Genomic DNA, 20,981 nt, shown 5'->3' with positions numbered 1-20,981 from the left:
ATTAATCCTTTTGAGGGAAGAGTGTATATACATAGAGGTGTTTCCCATACAAGGGGCTATAGTACATGCTTGATTGCGATCGAAAAAGTAGAGGTAGCTCATAAAGAAGCACAAAATTTGATTCCGTGACATGTCACGTGGAATCGACTGTCCTGACAGTAAGTCGATCGCGCACTTGGCTGAAATCGTCAAAATTCACCTGCAAAACCGAGTTCAGCAGACTGTGATCGAGAGTTACAGGCGCGCACTGGTCCCAGTGATCGAGAGCCGTACGAAGACGCTCATGAGCGCGCGCAAACGCCGCCCGCAGTTGTGGAGTATCAAGACAAGAACGGCCCAGGTCATCCAAGTAATTAGTAGGATTCTGCAGACATAGCCGCGTAGCCGCGGCTGTGTTGCCCATGGACGCGGCGGTTTTCTTCATATTGATGATGGCTCGCTGACCGCGCAAATGGGCGGGGATCTCGTCCGGCTGACTGGAGAACATCCGGCTGGCGGAGCGGACAGTATCCGCATCAAAGGTACCCGGAGGATCGACGGCGATTCCGGTCGTCGTGAGATCGACTTCGGTGCCATACATTTGGAGAAAGGCGAGAAGGCGCTCGCCTAAACCGTCAGAACGTTGGAACTTGCCGTGATTCAACTTTAGGAATGCTACGATGAGCATGACTAGGGCTTCGGGTTTAAGGGATCTCGGGCCATGGCCACATAGGCCTTGGGATTCGAGGAGAAGTCGCACAGCCATGTAGAGAGGTCGGACGGAGGGGTATTCGGCACGGTAGTCTTGAATGTACTCGACCATGGGGGGAATGTCTTCTCCGCAGGAGAAGCGTATGCGGAGACCCGTCTCGTGATGAACGGCGGTGGATGGGTAGACGATGTTGAAGGATCGGAAGTCCTGAAGGATCTGTTCAACATCTCGGAGCAGACGCTTGTGCTGAGCGAGGATCTGCGGGCGCGTGGCGCTTGGTTTTCGAACCTGTTCGGTAGATCGTATTGAGTCTGGGACGGGGAGGAGAAGGTCCAGATGGGAGTGGCTCATGGCTAGCCCGGTTCGCCATGATCCGATGATACAGGGGGCACGGGGCGCAGTCCCTTCCAGAAGACCAGCTATATGCGCGGTTATCCGATGAACCCTCTCCTCCTCCGGTGGGGTCGGACTGAGGTATTTTTCAAGTGCCTTAATCTCCGCATCTAGCTGGGAGAGGCCGTCACTGAAGGACCTCGTTGAATCCAATCCATCCAGCCATGGACATTGAACCGGCCGGCCCCGTTTGGAGTCAGCATCCCAGTGTATCAGCTGAGGTGTGTATGAAGGCCGGGACGGCGGGTGGGACTTCTGAATGGAGCGAGGTTTCCTCCTTGGGCCTTTTGGGGTCGGGGAAGACCCCAAAGTTACATCTGTGTTGGAACCGTTCGATGGCCCATCGTTTGTTGCAACCTCCGCAGGTGACTGTTCAGAATCAGCTGGTTTATTCGGTATCTTGCGAATTAAACTAGCTCGATTCGAGGAACGGTGTGCTTCGAGGGTTTTTTGTAGACTATTTTTGAAAATTGCCGGGTTCTTGAAAGTCGAGCGGGTTTGGTGGAAGTATCGCGGCTTCAGCGGAGAGGATATAGAGAGGGCCAAATAAGCAGCAACCGACGAGGAGGAAGAGGAGAGGAGATATCGATTAGAGGAGCAAAGAACGCGCATGACCGCGCGTTCAGCAGGGCAATGGAGGCATTGCGAAGAAAGTGTTGCAACCGGGGGCATAAACCGGAGGAAAGGAAAGTATACGGGGGGGGTGTATACTTGGGACTCGATGGCGCAGAGTTCCGGACAACCCGAGTCGATAGGAATGAATCGAGGTTAAGGAGGGCGGGTGATCTCGGACGGAATGCTGGGATGTTTCGAAGAGGACGAAAGAAGCGAGGCTAGAAGTCGAGGCAGGGAATGAACGATGATAATGTCGCAAGTATCGGATAGACTAACAGGAACTAGTGATGAGTTACCCGATTAAGGTTAGTACTGTCAGGTGCGCTGTAATTCCCACGTGACTGCGGGCCGTGATCTGGCCAGCCCTAGCATTGATCGACTGGTTATGGTTAGTTACTAGTTAGGTCTTCACATGTCACACTCCCCCTGTCGGGGAAATGGCGATCTCAAATCTGCAAATCGGATCTCACTGAGTCATTGTAGACTTCAACCATTCTTTGCCCTCATCTTCTTGTTTCCCGAACTTAGCTTCTATTATTACCTTTAGTCCTTTACATATAACCCCAATCTTCCCAGTGGATTCTACGGGCGTAATGACAGGCAGTCACATCCCATGACCTGGACAAATATCGATGGGCTACTTTCAGGGATCGGGCAAGTTTCATCCGGCATCTTCTCCCACATGCCTGAACACTCTTGCGCGCTTTGCTCTTGGTTTCGGCCGATGCAAGACACGCTACCTAATGAGTTAGACACTTCTGTAGAAGGACTAGATGATTTAGGTTTGGTTAGGCACTGTTGCTATTTCCTGGGCCCAACTTCCCGGGTTATTGTCTAGTCTGCCAACTGACTACTGTACCTGTTCGTGTTAACCTGACCTGCCTTAATCTACAATTACCGAAAAAACAAAATATCGATGAGATATTATGTGCTGTGCTCTGTAAGAGTAGTAGTAATTATTTCTAGTGGTACACAATAGTAGAATCTAGTTGGAGTAGATTGGGGAGGGGGGCGAATAACAGGTGGACCTTTTTTCCTCCTGTTCGTCCGAACTGCCGTTTGGGGGATCATGACGTATCTGGAAAAAAAAAGAAATATCTGGGTTACTAACTACTGTTATGGAGATGGCGGGGACCCAATCCATTGCTTGCTAATATCCTCACCAGAAACATCATCATCATCATCATCATCGCCATCATGGTCCATTATTAGTATTGCTTCGTCCCTCCATGGCAGACCAAACCCACCACGGACACGGAACCGGTTTCCCTGACCTTGTTCGGTTTCAATAATCATCAACTTCTTCTTCTTCCTTTTCTAAGCCCCCTATAATCCCCACCCGCTATACGCCTTCTTTTTCCTTCCATCAGCCCTCGCCGCCGAGTCTGGACCATCCTAGGCCCATCCCTCCCCTCGATCCCTTCGCTGCCTCTCTTCCCCCTTCGGCGTCCTTCTATCTGAACCCGTGCATGAGGGATTGGCTGTTTTATAAGCAAACCCTGCCGACAGACCGCCGACCAGCTGATACGACTGCTTTGGTAGTTGGCTTGCTTTGCCTGCATTAAGTTGCTTGATTGTCCGATTGGGGGTGATTGGCTTGCTATTCCGGGATTGTTTTGGGGGAAGTTGGGATCAAGTTCCAGCAAGTCTGTTGGAAAGAAAGCTACTAGAACTTCGGGGGTTTTCTGACTTCTGAGATATTTTCCTTGCCGACATCCCCGAGTCCCCCCTAAATCAGTCGGACTATACATATCCAGTGATAGATCACTTGCGCTTTTCATCAATTTTTCACGATCAACTACCATAGTTATCGTTTCTTCTTGGGAGGTGAGTACAAATAGTTCTTTCTTATCATAGTATCTTTCCATGTTCCCGCTTCACCGCCTCCCTGCTTGGTGGTGGTAAATGGTGGCTGCTGTTGCTGCTGCTGCTGCTGCTGCCCTCTGCCCTGCTTTCCGTGTCTCTCTCTCTCCGTCTCTTCTCCCTCCCTCCCCCCACTTGCGTCTTGTCTCTTGCTCTCACATCATAATTGAATCTCTTACCCACTAAACCAACTTCTCCCTCCTTCCCTTCCCTCTTCTCATCGTCACACTCTTGTTAACCCCCATTCTTTCTCTTTTCTGACGGAGGGAATTGATCATTGTGCCAACGTTCATCTTTCCTTTCAGTACCATTTACTAGTTCCTTTGCTCCCCTCTCCTTCCTCCCCCCCAATGGCCTAGTCCGCCTTCTCTCTTCTGGCCCGCTCTCTTCCCTGTTGGCTACCCCACCAAACACCCTCTTTCTCTCTCTCTCCATACATACCAATTCATTTCCAGGTACTCCAGCTTATCTCCCTCCCCCCTCCCTCCCTAATCTACACTTCCCTTTTCACCTCCCAAACTAAAAAAAAAGGTACTTTCAACGCTTTTTGCCCTTTCCCTTGTACACCCCTCCCCCGAACCCAACACAGTCCTCCCGATCGTTGCCATCTTTATTCTTCTTCTTATCACCGGAATTCCAAAATTCACCAGATTTCTGCCCCCCTAATATTTCATGGTTTGCAACTAACTGATTGCGCTACCTCCCAGATTGACTGCAGATTGGTCCCCGTTCTGCCTGTCATTGACTGACTGACTGTGATTCCTCGCTCCGCCGCGTCCGTTTTCGTCATGGCCGCCGAACAACGGTCTGCCGCCATGCCCGATGGCCAGCCCAATCCGGGCCCCATTGGCTCTGGCCTGAATGTTCTGGGCGAAGATGCGTTTGTGAATGCCTCAAATGCCACCCCGGATCTGCGGGGTGAACAGACCCAGCCCTCCACCCTCCCCGATGCCCCTTCCTACTTTTCTGATACCCCGGGGAACCACGCTTCTTCGGTCCCTCCAGCTGTCACTTCCCCCATCACTCCCTCCCAGGCTGTCAAGGACGCCAAATCAGGTCCTGAATTGTTGCGCCGCCTGAGCCTGATAGAATCTCCCATCATGCTGGACGCCGACCCCCGCGAACAATACCCCAGCCTGCGTCTTACCGGCCGAGTGATCAGTGCTGCATTCTGTATCCCCTATAAGCTCTATCTCCATCCCGGGTCCGACTGGGTAAGTCACTTCCCCCACCAGATCACTCGTACTTTGAGGGGGGGAATCAGTAAGAGGACTTAGCTGATCGAACGGGATTGTAGGAGCTGAAACCCCGTCCGGGAACCTCCGCTCTATTTGATTCAATGGCCTATCTTGGTTCTAATGAATCGAAATGGTCCCACACCCTCGTTGGCTGGACCGGCGAGGTCGAGCCGGTCCAGGAGACAGCGATTCCTTTGCAACAGATTCCCATCAACACAAGTGCCAAAGTGCCGACCACCCTCAACGGTTCGGCCTTGCCCCTCAATAAAGCTGCCGCACCGGTGCCTGTGGATGCCAGCCAACGCCTACCCAGTCATCCTCTCCTTGACGGCTTCGAAGTGGACCTGGAGGACCGAGAAAGGCTCGATAAGCAGCTGAGCTCCAGCCGCTATGGTAAGATCGTGCCGGTCTGGTTGACCGGTGAATCGGAACATCCAGATGACACGGTCTTCTTGGACGACCAGGGTCGGTGGAGGCGTTATGCCGAGCGCGAGCTCTACCCACTCCTTCATTACAAACAGCACGGTCCCACGGACGGCAAATCGGAACGTAAGTGGTGGGCAGACTACGTCCGCATGAATCGTCTCTTCGCCGACCGCATTGCGCAAGAATACAAGGAAGGAGATATTGTCTGGATCCATGACTACCACCTATTCCTGGTCCCGAGTATGCTGCGCCAACGCATCCCCAACATTTACATTGGTTTCTTCCTGCATGCGCCATTTCCCAGCAGTGAGTTCATGCGCTGCTTGGCCAAGCGCAAGGAGGTGCTTACGGGGGTCCTGGGGGCCAACATGATCGGCTTCCAGACGTTCTCATACTCTCGTCACTTCTCATCTTGCTGTACACGTGTCCTTGGCTTTGATTCCAACTCGGCCGGGGTGGACGCCTACGGTGCTCATGTAGCAGTGGATGTCTTCCCGATAGGTATCGATACCAAGACGATTCAAAAGGCAGCCTTCGGGTCTGCCGAGATAGAAAAGGCAGTCTTGGGTATTCGCAAGCTTTATGCCGGAAAGAAGATTATTGTCGGCCGTGATCGACTGGACAGTGTCCGCGGTGTGGCCCAGAAGCTGCAGTCGTTCGAGGTCTTCCTCGAGCGGTACCCTGAATGGCGGGATAAGGTGGTCCTGATCCAGGTAACCAGCCCAACCAGCGTCGACGAGCAGAAAGAAGAGAACAAGATTGCCAGTCAGGTCTCTAATCTGGTTTCTACCATCAATGGCCGGTTCGGATCATTGAGCTTTGCCCCCGTCAAGTACTACCCGCAGTACCTCTCCCCCCATGAGTACTTCGCGCTGCTGCGTGTCGCTGATGTCGGACTCATCACCACGGTCCGCGACGGCATGAACACGACTAGCTTGGAGTATATCATCTGCCAACAGAATAACTATGGCCCCTTGATCCTCTCCGAGTTCTCTGGTACGGCGGGGACCTTGTCCAATGCCATTCATATCAACCCATGGGATACCGTCGGCGTGGCGGGAGCCATCAACAAAGCCCTAACCATGTCTCCGGAAGAGAAGATGTCACAGCATCAGAAGCTTTACAAGCACGTCACTGCAAACACAGTCTCGTCCTGGTCAAAGCAGTTTGTCACTCGTCTCCTCACCAACCTCTCGTCATTTGACCAATCCGTGGCAACGCCGGCCCTCGATCGGGCCAAGCTGGTGCGGCAGTACCGTCGGGCTCGGAAGAGACTATTCATGTTTGACTACGATGGTACACTTACTCCGATTGTCAAAGACCCGCAAGCTGCGATCCCCTCGGATCGGGTGCTGCGTACTATCAAGACCCTCGCCGCAGACCCACGAAATGCGGTCTGGATCATCAGTGGACGTGATCAAGCCTTCTTGGATGAGTGGATGGGCCACATCCCCGAGCTAGGACTAAGTGCAGAGCACGGATGCTTCATTCGCAAGCCCCACTCGGATGACTGGGAGAATCTGGCCGAACGGAGTAACATGGGCTGGCAGAAGGAGGTCATGGATACGTTCCAGCACTTCACAGAACGGACACAGGGCTCTTTCATCGAAAGAAAGCGCGTGGCCCTGACATGGCATTATCGCCGTGCGGATCCGGAGTATGGAGCGTTCCAGGCTCGCGAATGCCGGAAGCAGCTTGAAGACACCGTCGGGAAGAGATGGGAAGTTGAAGTCATGGCCGGGAAAGCCAACCTGGAAGTTCGGCCGACGTTCGTTAACAAGGGATTCATCGCGGCTCGCCTCGTCAATGAGTACGGCACCGGCCCTGGGCAAGCTCCTGAGTTTATCTTTTGCTCCGGCGACGACTTCACAGATGAAGGTAAGGCTCCTTTCCTTTTCATTCTCAGCTCTTTATTATCAATTCTTTCCCCCCTTATGTGCTCTCCCGTTATTCCATCTTAGTCTACCTTCGCTAAAAATCCTCTGTCATTCACAGACATGTTCCGTGCCCTACAGAAATTCGACCTGCCACAAGACCACGTCTACTCGGTCACTGTTGGTGCAAGCTCAAAGCAAACGGCCGCCAGCTGGCATCTCCTGGAACCCGCCGACGTGATTGAAACCATTTCGATGCTCAACAATAGCTCGTGCTCCCAAGAGTATTGAGGGTCTGTTAATACTGCACTGGTGGTCTTTCTCGAAGCGGGGACAGGGTCTCCGCGTACCCGCCTTTGATTTCCATTTAACATCTGCGATTATTGATATATATTTTTGCCATTCTTATTCCAGGCGTAGAGGTGATGCTGTGGTGGCGGCGATTTGTTAGAGGGCGTCACGAAGCGGGTATGCATTCGGCATTTGGATTCTGGGGGGTCGTTCAGCCATTAGCGAGAGTCCAGCATGGGGGTTTCTCCTACCTTTTTTGTTTCTTCTTTGTCTTTTCCCTTGTCTTCTTTTCAACAGCCCCTGCCTACCTTCCAACCGTTGATCTTGAACATTAAAAACTCGAGCATGACTGCTTGACGCTCGAGACAGACAGCATGGATACCTGTTTATGGTGCTTTTAATTGACTATATATAGATGGGCCGGCCTCGAGAGGCAGATGCCTTCCATTGTTATGATGCGTTAGAACAATATAGAGCCCCGATGAAGGGCACGATTCAACAAATTCGTCTCCTGCTCACGACTCGTAATATGGCCAGTACTAAGTTTGCCACTGAGAACAAGATGGGTCGTTGGTGCTGTGACAGGACTATGACTACTACTAGTACTACTACCACCAGGAGAGTGATGTATCAACAACCTATCGATGAAATGTAGTGCAGGACAGGGGGGCTTCTTTCTGGTAGTTCGTACTTCAATGACGTTGTTCCAGTAAAAAAAGAAAAAAAGATAAAAATGAAAGCCGGGCAGATGTCCGCCGCACGTGCCTTCGTATTATTCGGAGAATATGCTTAACATACATAATACATAAAGAAAGGAAAGTACGGAAGAGTAACTAAGAAGCCGGACTGTATTGGCAATATATCTTCTTTTTTCTTTCTCTTCCCCCCCACCCTCTCTTTTTTTTCTTCTCCATCCTTTGGCAACTCATCCTGAATTGTTCCCCTGTCCAGGGATGACCCATCACATCGGCAATGGTATTATTCCCCCTCCCCCCGACCAGCTAGTAAAATAGCTCAATGGTGGGGAGGGGATCCACCTGCCAGTTTCCCCAATCCCAAGCAAGAATCCTGGAGCCCCCGGGTTTTGGGACCGTGGTGCACCATGACAATAAGTAGGGCGTCGAAGTAACCAAGGCCTAGCTATCGCCAATGTAATTCGGGTGTCGCTTCCTGTTGGATCCCAAACTGATCGTTCTCGTTCTTTAGCCGATTCGGCACAACATTGCCGACCTTACTCCCCGCCATCATGGCGGTTGGCTTTCGGCCTTCTTTGCGAGCCGTTCAAGCCCTAGCTCCTAATTTTCAAGTCTTACTTCGCTTCCTGACTCACGCAGCGTAGCCGTCGTTCCTTTATCCATCTCGTTTCTTACAGGGCTGATCCACGAAAAGGTCCTTGGCAGGAAGACGCTTCCAACGCTGCTATAACCAATTGCTGCCGATGCCGTCTGCTGGACGCGCCTTAAGTCATACGCACATATCAACTCGCTTGATCTCTATCAAGTCGATAGCTGGGGCATCGATGCATACTTCAATAGTGCCTGATCCTTGACCGTTTCTTTCTCTGTCCCCATTCTGTTTCAGATCTCATTCCCACTTCTCGTTGATCAGTCAGGTGCGCGCCATCACTTCGATTGATTGCTTTCACAATCCAGAGTGTCCTTGCCAGCCCATCTGGTCGTGTGGAAGCCCATTAATTAATTAAGAAGCTGGGTGCCTCGCAGAGTGGCTGGCTCGTCTCCCAACTAGTCTACCTGCTTTCATTTACCAGGAAACATCACCCTTTGATATACACGAGACTCCCAGACATTAAAATCTTTTCGAAAATCTGTGATATCCCTTCGGGGTATACGTTCCCTCAAGATGTCCGCTAGATCATCGCATGATATCCAGCAAGACTTGACCATCTCCGCAAATGAGGAGAAAAGTGGACCCAGTCAGGCTGCCAACTCTCCCGTTCCTGAACAATTCCTTCCGCTAGGGAATGAGAAGGGTGATGAAGAAGTAGGCCTTGGCCCCGAAGCACAAAAGGAATTGTCGAAAACCCCGACGAATGTTAGCCATGTTGGCGCACTGGCCAGTAGAACCTTGACCCTAGTCCGCACCCGAGAGTCTGGAAGGGACCTGGGACCTCCCCCCGATGGCGGCTTCAAGGCATGGTCTCAAGTAGCCTTGGCTCATTTTGTCATCTTCAACACCTGGGGCTACATCAATAGTTTTGGTGTGTTCCAAACCTACTATACCGAGACGCTAGGTCGCACCCCGTCCGATATCTCCTGGGTAGGCAGTATCCAGATCTTCTTACTCTTCTTCGTCGGCACCTTCTCTGGACGCGCAACCGACGCCGGATATTTCAAAGCCATTCTGACCGTTGGGGCTGTCCTGGAATTATTTTGCATCTTTATGACCTCCCTGTGCACGCAGTATTGGCAGCTGTTCCTGGCTCAGGGCGTTGGTCAGGGCATCGGTTGTGGACTGATGTTCTGCCCGACCATTGCCCTGATGCCGACTTACTTTACCAAAAACCGAGCGATTGCGATCGGAATCGTGGCCTCGGGCTCTGCCACCGGCGGCCTAGTTTTCCCGGCGGTCGTCATGCGACTCCTCCCTCAAATCGGATATGGCTGGACCATGCGGACCCTGGGGTTCATCTCTTTGGCGACGCTGATTCCGTGCCTGGTGTTTCTCCAGCAACGACTGCCTCCGCGTCGCAGCGGACCACTCGTCGAGTGGGGGGCGTTCAAAGAGGCGCCCTATGCTTTGTTCGCCCTGGGGATGTTCCTCAACTTCTGGGGCCTCTATGTAGGGTTCTTCTACATTGGCAGCTTCGCCCGCAACATCATCGGGGTTTCCAACTCGACGTCGATCGACGTCCTTCTAGTCATGAATGGTGTTGGTCTGCTGGGCCGGTTGATTCCCAACCTGATGGCCGATCGGTACACGGGACCCTTGAACATGCTGATCCCGTTCAGCCTGGTGACAGGAGTGGTCGCGTTCTGCTGGGCTGCGGTTCACACTTACGACGAGATGTATGCCTTCAGTGCGTTCTATGGGCTGGCAGCAGCAGGAATCCAGTCGCTCTTCCCGGCCACCCTGAGCACGCTAACCACGGATCTGAAGAAGACCGGAGTGAGAATGGGCATGGTGCTCAGTGTAGTGGCTGTGGCTGCGCTGATCGGTACCCCCATTGCCGGGGCACTGGTCGATCGGGATGATGGGCAATATCTGTATGCGCAGATGTTCATGGGCAGTGCGATTCTGGCGGGGACGCTGACCTTGATTGCGGCGAGAGTGACGAAGCTGGGGCTGACCTGGCAACGAGCGTAGCCAGGATGACTGCCGCGGTGGGTGAGCAGTACTTGAAGTTGAGCCAACTGTACATACATACAGTAGACAATTGCAGTGAAGCAGTAAATAAAAGTGTATTAACTCAAATAGCTTAAGTTAAATATGACACCAATGAACGACCGCGCCTTAGTCAGGCTCCCCCCCGCCTGTTCTGGGCAACTGGCGGCGTGACTCAGAGCTGTTTTTGTACAATAGTTAGGATTTAGGGTGTGGTGTTTTCTCAATATTTGTAACAATAGACCAGAAAGTCCATTTATTTCTCATCCCACAGTTCAGTCTCCAACTGGAGTACAAAATACTAGGAGTTATTATTTGGCGCAGCTTCTCTGCACTGGATCGTGTAAGTGTCGGTCGATCTGGTGGTACTTCCCCGCCGCAGCCCCTCCGAGAATGAATGCCTTTGTTTGACTCCTCCATCCCTCTCGTCCTCATCACTCAACCCTCTCCTCGCTAACTCCAGTTTTTCTTTGCCAACAGGGAGTGGGAAAACAAAACCCTACCTAGCCGCTGAATTTTCTCCTCGACTGTGAACCCTATCTACTCGCCCTACTCCTCACCCATCATACATCATGGCTCCCCGTGGTCGCGGAAAGTTCTCCAAGCCCTCTCGCGGAGGTACGTTTTGAAAACCTTCAGGGCCAACACAAACCCCAACTCCCCGGGGCCAACTAACCATACATACAGGTGGAAAACGCTTCAGTCGAGACGTCCAACCCGTCGACAAAGACGGTAACCCTGTTGGCCTATGGCGGGTATGCATCATCCCCTCCCTGCAAAAAGAAAATCCTCTCTAACCAGAAGGCCTAAACAAAACACAGGATGCAGACGAGGACGTCCCCTCCTCGATAGACGAAGATGAAGAAGACGGCAGCACATCCGAGTCAGACTCGGACTCGGACTCTGAAGACGACAACAACAACAACACCCCATCCTCCTCAAAACCCGGCCCCTCCTCTATCCCACTCACAGCAGACTCTACCGCCTCAGCAGCCCCCGAACTCACCCGTGAAGAGCGTCGCGCCGCAGCCAAAGCCAAAAAGCAAGCTGCGCAAGCCCGGCGACTCCAAACCGCGGCGCAACCGGGCGATTTACCCCCATCCTCGTCGGATGAGGAGGACAACTCTGACGGATCGGATGGCGAGGATGAGGATCTACCAGCGAACCCGAATCATACGAGTAAATCTCGGTCTCAGTTGAGTAGTAGTAATGCGGCTGGCGGTGCTGGTGCTGGTGCTGGCAAGGATCAACAGGATCTGTCGCAGCTTTCGCGACGGGAGAGGGAAGCTATTGAGGCGCAGCAGGCCAGGGAACGGTATATGAAGTTGCATGCGGAGGGGAAGACGGAGGAGGCGAGGGCGGATTTGGCGCGGTTGGCGCTCGTGAGGGAGAAGAGGGAGCAGGAGCGGTTGAGGAAGGAGGTCGAGAAGGAGGAGAAGGCTGAGGCGGCGAGAAAGAGGGCGGAGGAGTTGAAGGCGAAGTTGGGGGCTAAGGGGGGTGGGAAGAAGGGGAAGAAAGGGAAATGAATTGATGGGGGTTTCATTTGGTGTTTTTAGATTTGGTTAACTTACTGAGTTGGTTTTGGCTTGATGCCTGTGCAAATGGGTAAAAATATATGATATTACATCTGACTATTTCGACTGTGGAAGGAAGAGGATGGGGGTATAGTGGGGGGAAACAGTAGCAGAAGTGAGTCTATGATAGACGCTATATAACCCAGCTATGCTGTACAGTATGAACCATATGTCTTTTGCCTGCTCTCATGTGGAGCAGAGTATGAAAGGAGACCACCAGAAACGAACCTATGCAATCATTATGCTCCCGAACCCATTCCCTGAACGGACAGAACAGACATAAAAATAGACCAATGATCACCATATACACCGGCGCCGAAACGGAAATGACAAATTACTTGCACAAGAATGGGTAGAACAGGTGTGTATAACATGTCATGTGCGGGGAACAATCATGCACCCCAGAACAGTCCTTCCACCCCGTGGCCTTGCGCCACTATCCCCCATCCACAAATCAAGCTCACCAGCCACAGCACCGCCAATGCCAGGATGGGGAGCAGCAGAAGCTCTGTGTTGTGCAGAAACGGAAGCGCATTGTATCCGAGGAACGTTATGTAGGTGTAGTAGGTTACGGCCGACAGGTAAAGTGTGTTTCCAAGGAAGGTGGCCAGGGCGTTGCTGCTGCGCTGGAGCAGCGGGAGGACCAGGAACTGGACCACGTAGAGATGCAGATACAGAGGGAAGAATGCTCGATTCGATACCTAGTGTCTGCGATTTAGCCGGTGCTGCCACTCGCCAGTATGCTCTAGGAGTGTCACTTACATCAAAGCAGTATCCGAATTCAAGCTGGTCCTTCTCTCCCGGCTGCGTGAATAGGCCTTGCGCTGCGCCGCGTCTCCGTCCACGCCCGCCGCGGAATCCCGTCAGCGATGCGGCTGCGCCATCGGGCCCGAACAACCGCGGGATCGCGAAGTAGCCAACTGTCGAGACCAGCAAGGACGAGCCGATGAAGTGGACAAAGATGAAGATTAACGAGAGCCGGACAATGGAGCCGAAGGAGGGTGCATAGGCGAGTCCCCACGCGAGGGCGGTAAGCAGAAGGAAGAAGGATAGGAGGTAGGTAAATGAAGGGTCCGGACGGTGCCAGGTGTTTTTCGTTTCTGTAAGAGGTTATTAATATAGGTATTGATGAGCGTGTGTAAGATCCCGGGGAAAGCGGGCCATATCGGCAAGGTGCGGTGTTGGGGGTAATGAATGACATACGTTTCTGCGGTGAAGCTTGGGTCAGCATAACCGGATGCGCGCTATGGAGCAGGACGCCGGCAACAACTCACATGGTAATAGATTGATTTGAAGACCTTCTTCGGCGCAATCAACAAAGACGTCATCTCCCAGATAGCCATCTCGAAGTCCATTTGCGGGAACTTGAACAGCCTGTAAGCCAGCCAGGGGCATCAGTAGCCGGTCGATGAGGATCGGAAAAGGCCATGGATGTCCCTTTGATAGACGGTAACATGCTTTCCAGTCATCCACAGAGGGGTAGAAGTAGCCTACCTCTTGAAGAATCGCGGCATGCGGATACTAGACCCGCGGCTTGCTGGGGTGGTGCCGCCGAAGCTGGCCGGGCTGGCATGTTGGCGGGGGACGGAGATGTGAGGATTCATCTTCAATGAGTGGTTAAGGGAAACATGGGAGGGAAAGGCACGGATGTCATGTACCCACTACCTCTATCGGTTGATTGAAGTGGTGGTGGATGGGGGTTGGAATTACGATCTATTAGCGAATGGAGTGATTGATTGATTGATTGATTGCTTTGCTTGTTGATGATGGAGTGGCCGTTGGGTTATGTCATCAGCCTCTTCGGCCCAACTCTCGGATCAATTCTTCCCCGACAGTCCGATCGGTGGATGGCGGCAGAATCATCAGAAACCCCAAAAAATAAGTTACAGTTTGGACTGGCGGAGGGTGGATATTCTATCTAGGTAACATCTAGTCCAGCCTGTCTGCTTGTTTGCTGGCTGGCTGGCTGGCTGGCGGATGAAACATGGAAGCCATGCCATCCCTGTAGGAGATCGACCGTGAACGCCGGTGTATCAAGTGCGTGGCGGCACTAGAACCGTCAGGAAACGGCGATGTATCACATTGCGAGGGTTGCCTGTTGAGGACAGGAGCAGCTCCTTAATTTATTTTTCTCATGCATGGCTTACATTTGACTGACATTCGGGCGACCGAATGCCCCAGCTCCGGGCCCCGGAAGGTGGGCATGACCACCATCCTGTATGTATGTGCCTGAATATGGAGACTGTAGATGCAGTCAGCCAGCGTGAGTAAATCTCCGGCAACGAGGGAAGAAAGATGATAGATGGATGATGCATGGTGGAAATCGATGCAGACCCCTCAGGCTGGCCTGATCGCAAAAGCCATCGTTGGATCGAATTTGATCCATCTCCAGCATACTGACAAATTTGGTCGTTGCCCTACCTTGGGTGCGATGGAGCTCTGCGATGGGTCACGGAAGACTGGAGCATGGACTGGACAGGATCAGTTTCGTATGAAATGATAGATATTATCGATCGGGGGGTGCATGACGGCCCGTTTCCACTTGATCCAGTAGGAATTGAGAAATACGGAGTAACTGGCTCCACTTGATGGCAGTCAATTCACTGGAACTGGGAATAGCAAGGACCCTCCCTAAATGGAACCATGCAAGCTGCAAGACACTCCTGGATCGTCCCTTCTGATACTACGTACTGTACAGTAGTTATGATCCAAACTTGTCAATACGTACTACGTAGATAGTTGGATTGTGAGTTAGGGAGGCAAAAGGGAGACTGAACTCGCAAGCTGGAGAGATATTGAACCTGCAGGAACTCGGATGCATGCCCCTGAGAAAACTGACTCTTGATTATCGCGACGGACTCTAGACCCGCAACTAGTGAACGCTACTGGAACTAGTTTGGAAGGTGGACGATGGCAGATGGTCCATCCCTGAACCACTCCAACGGACTAAACGTCTGCTTCTGTCCATGCTTTTGATTTTGCTGCTAAGGGAGTAGTGTACAACTTTGTGCTGTCCTCCTTCTTCTCCGGTGATCCCACTTCGGCCGCCGTTCGTTCCTGGGCGCATTTCCATCTGCAAGTCCGGGGGCTGCTCCAGGCATTCATTCAATTCATTTCCAATTTTTGTCCCTCTTCAATTGCGCCAAAATTCCTGAAGCGTTTCAATCGCTACCCTCCTTTCCTTTCCACCTTTCTCTCTCTCTCTCTCTCTCTCATTTACACTACACACTGCACACTGCACACTCTTTGCACTCCCTCATTCTCTCATCGTGGCGACCCACGATCGTCACCGGTCGGTTCCCGCTTCAACACTCGACCGTACCTTTCCTGTGCGTCTTTCTGCCGGTGGTTCGCCTCTAACTTTCCTGGATCGCCTTCTGTCTATCTTCCTCATTGAATCTCTGGCTAATCTGCCTTGCCGCAAAAAGATTACAGCGATCCTCCCATAAGGACGTTGGTTTGATCAATCGACTTACCCCCTTACACTACGAAATTTCCCTTTCCCCCCCCCTCCCCCTCACGCAATGTGCGACAGGTGATACACACCACCCTTGACTGCGCCTTGAAGACGGTCTGTTCGACTTCTGTGAAACTCAGATCCGGTCCTGAGCACGCGATTCTATCAACCGGCCCAATACCCCCTCCTTCTCTCGATTGACGCAGGACGGTGTGCACGACAAGTGGACAATCGTCTCAACTACCTGCTGGTTGAGATCGTCCATGGCCAACGGTGCCCAGGGACTTGGCGACCAATATCCCTAAGGCTCAACCCCCTTCTCCCCGCTCATTCCGTTCACTACAACGAATGCCAGTCGACCTCGATTACCATTGACCACAGGGCAGTCTCAATATGCCTCAGCAGCACGCCAGCCGGTCCCCCCCTCGAACACCCCCCTCCGAAGCTGTCAATGGGAAGCCTACGAGGAGAGGGACTCATCCGCGACCCTCTGTCCGGGAGACCTTCCTAGATGACTTCAATCCAGCCGACAACACCAACGAGAACAATGAGTCTTGTGACGAGCGAGATCCCCACGACCTATCGCTGTCTCCGAAGCATGCGGCCCGCACCTCCATCGTCGATAATATGCTTCTTTCCCTAGACCAGTTCGTGGCGGGTTCCTCTGTGCTGGATGACTACCGGTTATTTAACTCGGTATTCGAAACGGACCTCTACGGCCACGGTTCACCGGAGTCGTTGGCCCAACGACGTTATCGCGGACACACCTTTTCATCCTCCCTATCGTCAGAGGTAGACGGCACCTTTGACGACGGCACGGCCCGCCATGCGTCCCAACTCCCGAGAGGTCGTCGGAGTAATAGCAGCTCGAATTACCATTCTAGCCTGAGAAGATTTGGGAGCACGCGCAGCCGGGAAGGCACCGGCTCACGCGGCCAGCTATATGACTACCGCCCGAGTTCTACGGCAGCGACAGGGGCTCATACTGCGAGAAATGGGAGCAAAGGAAGTGCTTCCTCCCAGTTAGACTTTGGTCCGCCTCTGTTACGTCGCCGAGCGGATTCAACTGGCGAGAGACGTTCGGCGAGCTTCGACTTCGGTACTCGGCCACCTTTCATTCCCTTTTCCGAACCAGTTGCCGACTACGGTTCCTGGTCCTTCAGCGACTTTGACGCAGCTCCTACGCCAAGTATTCCCGGAGGCCCCAGTAAAAACCACTCATCTTCGCAAGGGGACTATGCCGGTTCGCTCAGCCTGCAGCAGTCACGGACGCCGGTGGCCTCCCGACGGAACAGTATCAAGTCTCCGCGTGCGAATACCACCCGGAAGTCTCGCCCAGAGAACATTGGTACGGCCACCATCCGGAGCCGAGATCTCGACCTGGCGAATCTGGGCGATGCAGGCTTAGAGCTTCCGCCTACAATACCCTCCTCACTTGACCCGCCTGCGCCCAGCCCAACCATCTCCTTCAACAAACCAATATTTCCCCCGCCGCCTGAGCCAGCGCCGGCCAAGGAACGACCGGGATTCTTTCGTCGAGTCTTTGGCTCTAAAGCCCCTACATTCGGACCGTCTGATTACAGTCAATCCGATTCCCATTCCGCCCAAGAGTTCGAGACCAAAGATGTCAAGAGCTGGAGACAGCCGCTGAAGCACAGTGGGACAGGGCTCAATTCGGGCCGCGATGGAAGCCATCAAGTGGTGACCAAAAAGTCGTCCTTCTTCCGCCGGCGGAAGAAGTCCGTGGCTGAAAGTGCCCCGCCTCCGATCGTGCTTCCTCCGGAGCTGTCAGGCTCCAGGGCGATGGAAATTATGAAGCCCGAGCCTAGTCCGGTCAGTAGTCTGAAAAAAGTGATGAACCCGTATATCACGGATTCGACTGCATCTGGGCCGGACCAGGCCAACAAGCCCTCGCAGTCCCGTGCGGCGGCGGCAGAAGATGCGGAAGCCAAGAATCCAGGAACCACGTCAACGCACAGTCCGCGAGGCAGCCTCCTTACAACCTCCGGTGTCCCCAAGGCCAAATACAGTTTATATCCCGCAGTCTCATCCGCGAATAATCATGAGGCTACATTTTTAGGAAATAGTAGTGGAGATGAAGAGTCCGGATCCAAGTCTAATGGTCAGGATCCCATTGCTCCTGTTGACCGCCCACCAGCTTCAAGAGCATCACGCGATGGCGTGAGCTCGCGCGGCAGTGATTTGGACTCCGTGGATAAAGACCAGGTCTTTGCTTTACCAGGCGGCTTGAAGCCACAGGAGACTGTTATTTCCTCGCTTTCGCCCGTCATGGAGAGCTTCTCTCAAATGAGCGCGAGCCCCACTCACAGTGCTGAGGATGTCCCTGAAGAGTCCAAGGAGATACCCACCTCGGACGTACCCAAAGATGAGATTGTTGATGGCACGAGCCGATTCTCTACCCCTGCCAATGGTCCGGGTGGCTCGCCACGGGCTTCGATTTCGGAAATGTCGAATTACTACACGGCATCTGAGAGTGCCGCCATGGGGCCAACGGAGCCAAAGCTTGCCGATCTTGCGGAGACTAGCCCAAATGACATCCCGGCTAGCGAGCCAACTATTTCGGACAAAGAACAAGCGCAGATGCTCTTTGATAGCCAGGATCAAGTCGTAGGAAACGAGCCGGCTGCGGCTTGGCTGGGCGATCCGGACCGAGCCTTCGTCCGCAAGGCGTACATGGATCTCTTTGACTGGGCCAATCTGAACATCCTGGCAGCCCTTCGAAGTCTGTGTAACCGCTTGGTGTTGAAAGGAGAAACCCAACAAGTGGACCGAGTCTTGGATGCCTTTTCCACCCGGTGGTGCGAGTGCAACCCACGTCATAGCTTCAAAGCTTCTGGTTTGTCCACGCCTTTAACCCTGTCTCACTGCTTGATAGCTTTTCGATCTAACTGCTCTATAGATGTCGTGCACACCATTTGTTACTCACTTCTCCTGCTGAACACCGACCTGCACCTTGCCGATATCGAGCAGAAGATGACGAAGGCCCAATTTGTCCGAAACACTATGCCGACAATTCATCGAGTGGCGGCGGATGCTGCGCCGGACGGCTTTGACCAACGCGACGCCAACAAGTCAAAATCCCTATCACAAGATCCGCCGTCCCTGGCCTCGAATTCCAGATCTGCTACCACTGACGACCTCGAACGAAAAGCTCCAACCGCTGATAAGCCGACCAATGGCCCTACCAAGTTGGTAAATCGACTCTCACGGACGGATCTCTCGGCCAAAATGATCAGTGACCCTGACAATGACACCGGCCCCCTCGTCAACACCCCGTTTACCGGCACAATGCGAGCGTGGGAGCAACAAGTGGAAATGGTGTTACGAGACTTTTACACGTCGATTCAGAAGCAGAAACTCCCGCTGCATGGTGCCCAAGTGGAAAAAGAGCCGACACGTTCGTCCTCGAACCATCTACTGGGACCTCATCCTGGTGGGCTCCGCAGGAGTCCGAGTACAGTCAGCAAAAGTGGCTCCGATATCTATCCACGCGGCCGCTCTGCCGACTCCCGTTATGGAACGGCACGCTGGTCTTCGAAGCCCCGATCTCGAGCCAGGCTGTATCCGCCTTCTACGATGGGCTCTAGCCGGACTAGCTTGGATGACCAGTCTTCCCTCTGGAGCCCATCGGCATCCAGTACATGGAGCAAGTATTCTTCTGGGAAGTTGACCTCTGCGTCGGTGGATTCTTTTGGCTCGGATTACCCACGGGGGGATTATCAACAATCGATTGGCTTTGCCAATGCCTTGAGTCAGGCAATTATCCGTGAAGACTCGGCACATTCGATAGCCAGCTTTGAAGACGCCGAACGGAATACGCCCCTCCTGGAAGATGAGACTCTACAGCTTGCGGGCGCTCCTTGGGCCAAGGAAGGAAGCCTTAAGCACAAGCATCACTTGGACTCGGTAGATAAGAGGGCTAAAGACCGCAACTGGAACGAATGCTTTGCCGTCATCCAACAAGGTTGGATGCGCCTGTTCTCCTTCAACGCCTCCATGAAATCAGTCCGACAGAAGGCCAAGCAACGACATCCCGGCGGCGTCGTGGTAGGAGGAGGCAATTGGACAGAAAATGCGGAAGAAATCTGGAAGTTCCTTTTGCGTCAAACCATTGCCAGCGCGTTGCCACCTCCCGGGTATTCCAAGTCTCGCCCGCATGTCTGGGCCCTGAGCCTGCCCACGGGCGCCGTACATCTGTTCCAAGCCGGCACGCCAGAAATCGTTCGGGAATTCGTGTCCAGCGCCAATTATTGGAGCGCGCGACTATCCAAGGAGCCTTTGATTGGTGGCATTAGTAACATGGAGTATGGCTGGAGCGATGCAGTCATTAATAGCGCCCTGATCTCGGCAGAGAGCAGCCGGACACCTCCTTCCTCGTCGGGGGCGCGACCGAGCATCCAGAGCTCGATTCGCAGCTCTATTGACCAGCAGGGGGTCCGGCCCCGACTGCCGGCCGACCGAGTGCACATTAGCGATTGGGCTCCTCCGCAACAGAGCATGATGGCATCAGCTCTGCCAGAAGATGAACAGCTGAAGGCCCTGCAGACGTATGTCAAGAACGTGGAGGAGGAACTGCAGCGACATAACGAGCTTCGACCCGCCATGATCCTTGCCTTCTCGCCGCGGCACCCCAATGCAGCCAAGGCGTTGGCCAACTGGGAGCGCAAGTCGTCGTATCTGCTGCGGGAAATCGTGAAGTTCCGGACCTACATTGACTCGCTCTCCTCGGCTTTGGAGCAGAAGAAACGGATCTATACCAACCGGGAAGAGAGCACCCCTGCCGAGTAATCTGTGCTTAGAGAGGTGTCTGAAATTTGCCCGACATCATACTATCGAGCTGGCTCTCGGGGATTTGAGGGCGAGGAGCCCCAGGGAGCTTAGATTTTCTTGATTTGCTTTGTATACCCAACCCAGCTTTAATTACTTCCCCATTCACTTCTTTGTCTTTCCATTGGAATATAAGAAAAGTCTCCGGCTCTAGAGTGCACGACATTTGCACTACCTCTGAGTTCCCTTCTACATATCCTATCTCTTGCCTTTGTGACCTTGTGACCCCGATCATCATGTACTTATTGTCTTTTGATTTTTTTTTTTTTTTTTTACGGGGTTTGGTGTAGTGTATAGTCGTCAAGGATGGGATAGTTTAACTCCCTTATTGGGATTAAGTTGATTATATAGATGGTGAGGTGGTATCAA

At 53.0% G+C, this 20,981-nt stretch overlaps 6 protein-coding genes across 6 annotated transcripts; 4 read left to right on the top strand and 2 right to left on the bottom strand.

The window, feature by feature from the left end:
• Window positions 1–133: 133 nt before the first annotated feature.
• BO85DRAFT_491569 (uncharacterized protein) lies at window positions 134–1,696 on the bottom strand (the record flags this gene model as incomplete). Its single annotated transcript, XM_025663723.1, has 1 exon — window positions 134–1,696. The coding sequence occupies one exon, from the start codon at window positions 1,694–1,696 to the stop codon at window positions 134–136; it is 1,563 nt and encodes a 520-aa protein (XP_025511764.1).
• Window positions 1,697–4,050: 2,354 nt separating this feature from the next.
• On the top strand, window positions 4,051–7,891 carry orlA (putative alpha,alpha-trehalose-phosphate synthase subunit Tps2). The gene is made up of 3 exons (XM_025662477.1): window positions 4,051–4,776; window positions 4,860–7,104; window positions 7,222–7,891. The coding sequence occupies exons 1-3, from the start codon at window positions 4,351–4,353 to the stop codon at window positions 7,389–7,391; spliced, it is 2,841 nt and encodes a 946-aa protein (XP_025511763.1). The 5' UTR covers window positions 4,051–4,350; the 3' UTR covers window positions 7,392–7,891.
• Window positions 7,892–8,830: 939 nt separating this feature from the next.
• Window positions 8,831–10,942, top strand: BO85DRAFT_143240 (putative MFS monocarboxylate transporter). The gene has a single exon (XM_025654089.1). It carries the CDS (start codon window positions 9,252–9,254, stop codon window positions 10,713–10,715), a length of 1,464 nt encoding a protein of 487 aa, XP_025511762.1. The 5' UTR covers window positions 8,831–9,251; the 3' UTR covers window positions 10,716–10,942.
• Window positions 10,943–11,150: 208 nt separating this feature from the next.
• On the top strand, window positions 11,151–12,542 carry BO85DRAFT_452676 (PDGFA associated 1 family protein). The gene is made up of 3 exons (XM_025660882.1): window positions 11,151–11,351; window positions 11,421–11,488; window positions 11,555–12,542. The coding sequence occupies exons 1-3, from the start codon at window positions 11,306–11,308 to the stop codon at window positions 12,257–12,259; spliced, it is 819 nt and encodes a 272-aa protein (XP_025511761.1). The 5' UTR covers window positions 11,151–11,305; the 3' UTR covers window positions 12,260–12,542.
• BO85DRAFT_452675 (unc-50 family protein) lies at window positions 12,412–14,050 on the bottom strand. Its single transcript, XM_025660881.1, has 5 exons — window positions 13,802–14,050; window positions 13,582–13,681; window positions 13,511–13,514; window positions 13,070–13,407; window positions 12,412–13,008 (listed from the first exon to the last, which is right to left on the bottom strand). The coding sequence occupies exons 1-5, from the start codon at window positions 13,909–13,911 to the stop codon at window positions 12,700–12,702; spliced, it is 861 nt and encodes a 286-aa protein (XP_025511760.1). The 5' UTR covers window positions 13,912–14,050; the 3' UTR covers window positions 12,412–12,699.
• Window positions 14,051–16,157: 2,107 nt separating this feature from the next.
• Window positions 16,158–20,573, top strand: BO85DRAFT_380454 (Sec7 domain protein; the record flags this gene model as incomplete). The annotated part of the gene is made up of 2 exons (XM_025656384.1): window positions 16,158–18,621; window positions 18,685–20,573. 2 exons carry the CDS (start codon window positions 16,158–16,160, stop codon window positions 20,571–20,573), a joined length of 4,353 nt encoding a protein of 1,450 aa, XP_025511759.1.
• Between the last annotated feature and the right edge of the window lie 408 nt (window positions 20,574–20,981).

Source organism: Aspergillus piperis (genome assembly GCF_003184755.1).
Source record: "Aspergillus piperis CBS 112811 unplaced genomic scaffold BO85scaffold_21, whole genome shotgun sequence".
NCBI classification, from domain to species: domain Eukaryota; kingdom Fungi; phylum Ascomycota; class Eurotiomycetes; order Eurotiales; family Aspergillaceae; genus Aspergillus; species Aspergillus piperis.
The sequence above is the reverse complement of the archived record's forward strand: the minus strand, read 5'-3'. Positions and strand labels throughout refer to the sequence as shown.

Excerpts from the sequence above, each read along its gene's own strand:
- BO85DRAFT_452676 (XM_025660882.1), top strand. The coding sequence starts at position 11,306 with ATGGCTCCCCGTGGTCGCGGAAAGTTCTCCAAGCCCTCTCGCGGAG. Across the intron at positions 11,352-11,420 it reads CTCCAAGCCCTCTCGCGGAG|GTGGAAAACGCTTCAGTCGA; the intron begins GTACGTTTTGAA and ends CCATACATACAG. Across the intron at positions 11,489-11,554 it reads ACCCTGTTGGCCTATGGCGG|GATGCAGACGAGGACGTCCC; the intron begins GTATGCATCATC and ends AACAAAACACAG.
- BO85DRAFT_143240 (XM_025654089.1), top strand. The coding sequence starts at position 9,252 with ATGTCCGCTAGATCATCGCATGATATCCAGCAAGACTTGACCATCTCC.
- orlA (XM_025662477.1), top strand. The coding sequence starts at position 4,351 with ATGGCCGCCGAACAACGGTCTGCCGCCATGCCCGATGGCCAGCCCAAT. Across the intron at positions 4,777-4,859 it reads TCCATCCCGGGTCCGACTGG|GAGCTGAAACCCCGTCCGGG; the intron begins GTAAGTCACTTC and ends ACGGGATTGTAG. Across the intron at positions 7,105-7,221 it reads CGACGACTTCACAGATGAAG|ACATGTTCCGTGCCCTACAG; the intron begins GTAAGGCTCCTT and ends TGTCATTCACAG.
- BO85DRAFT_452675 (XM_025660881.1), bottom strand. The coding sequence starts at position 13,911 with ATGAATCCTCACATCTCCGTCCCCCGCCAACATGCCAGCCCGGCCAGC. Across the intron at positions 13,682-13,801 it reads ATGCCGCGATTCTTCAAGAG|GCTGTTCAAGTTCCCGCAAA; the intron begins GTAGGCTACTTC and ends GCTGGCTTACAG. Across the intron at positions 13,009-13,069 it reads AATTCGGATACTGCTTTGAT|GTATCGAATCGAGCATTCTT; the intron begins GTAAGTGACACT and ends CGCAGACACTAG.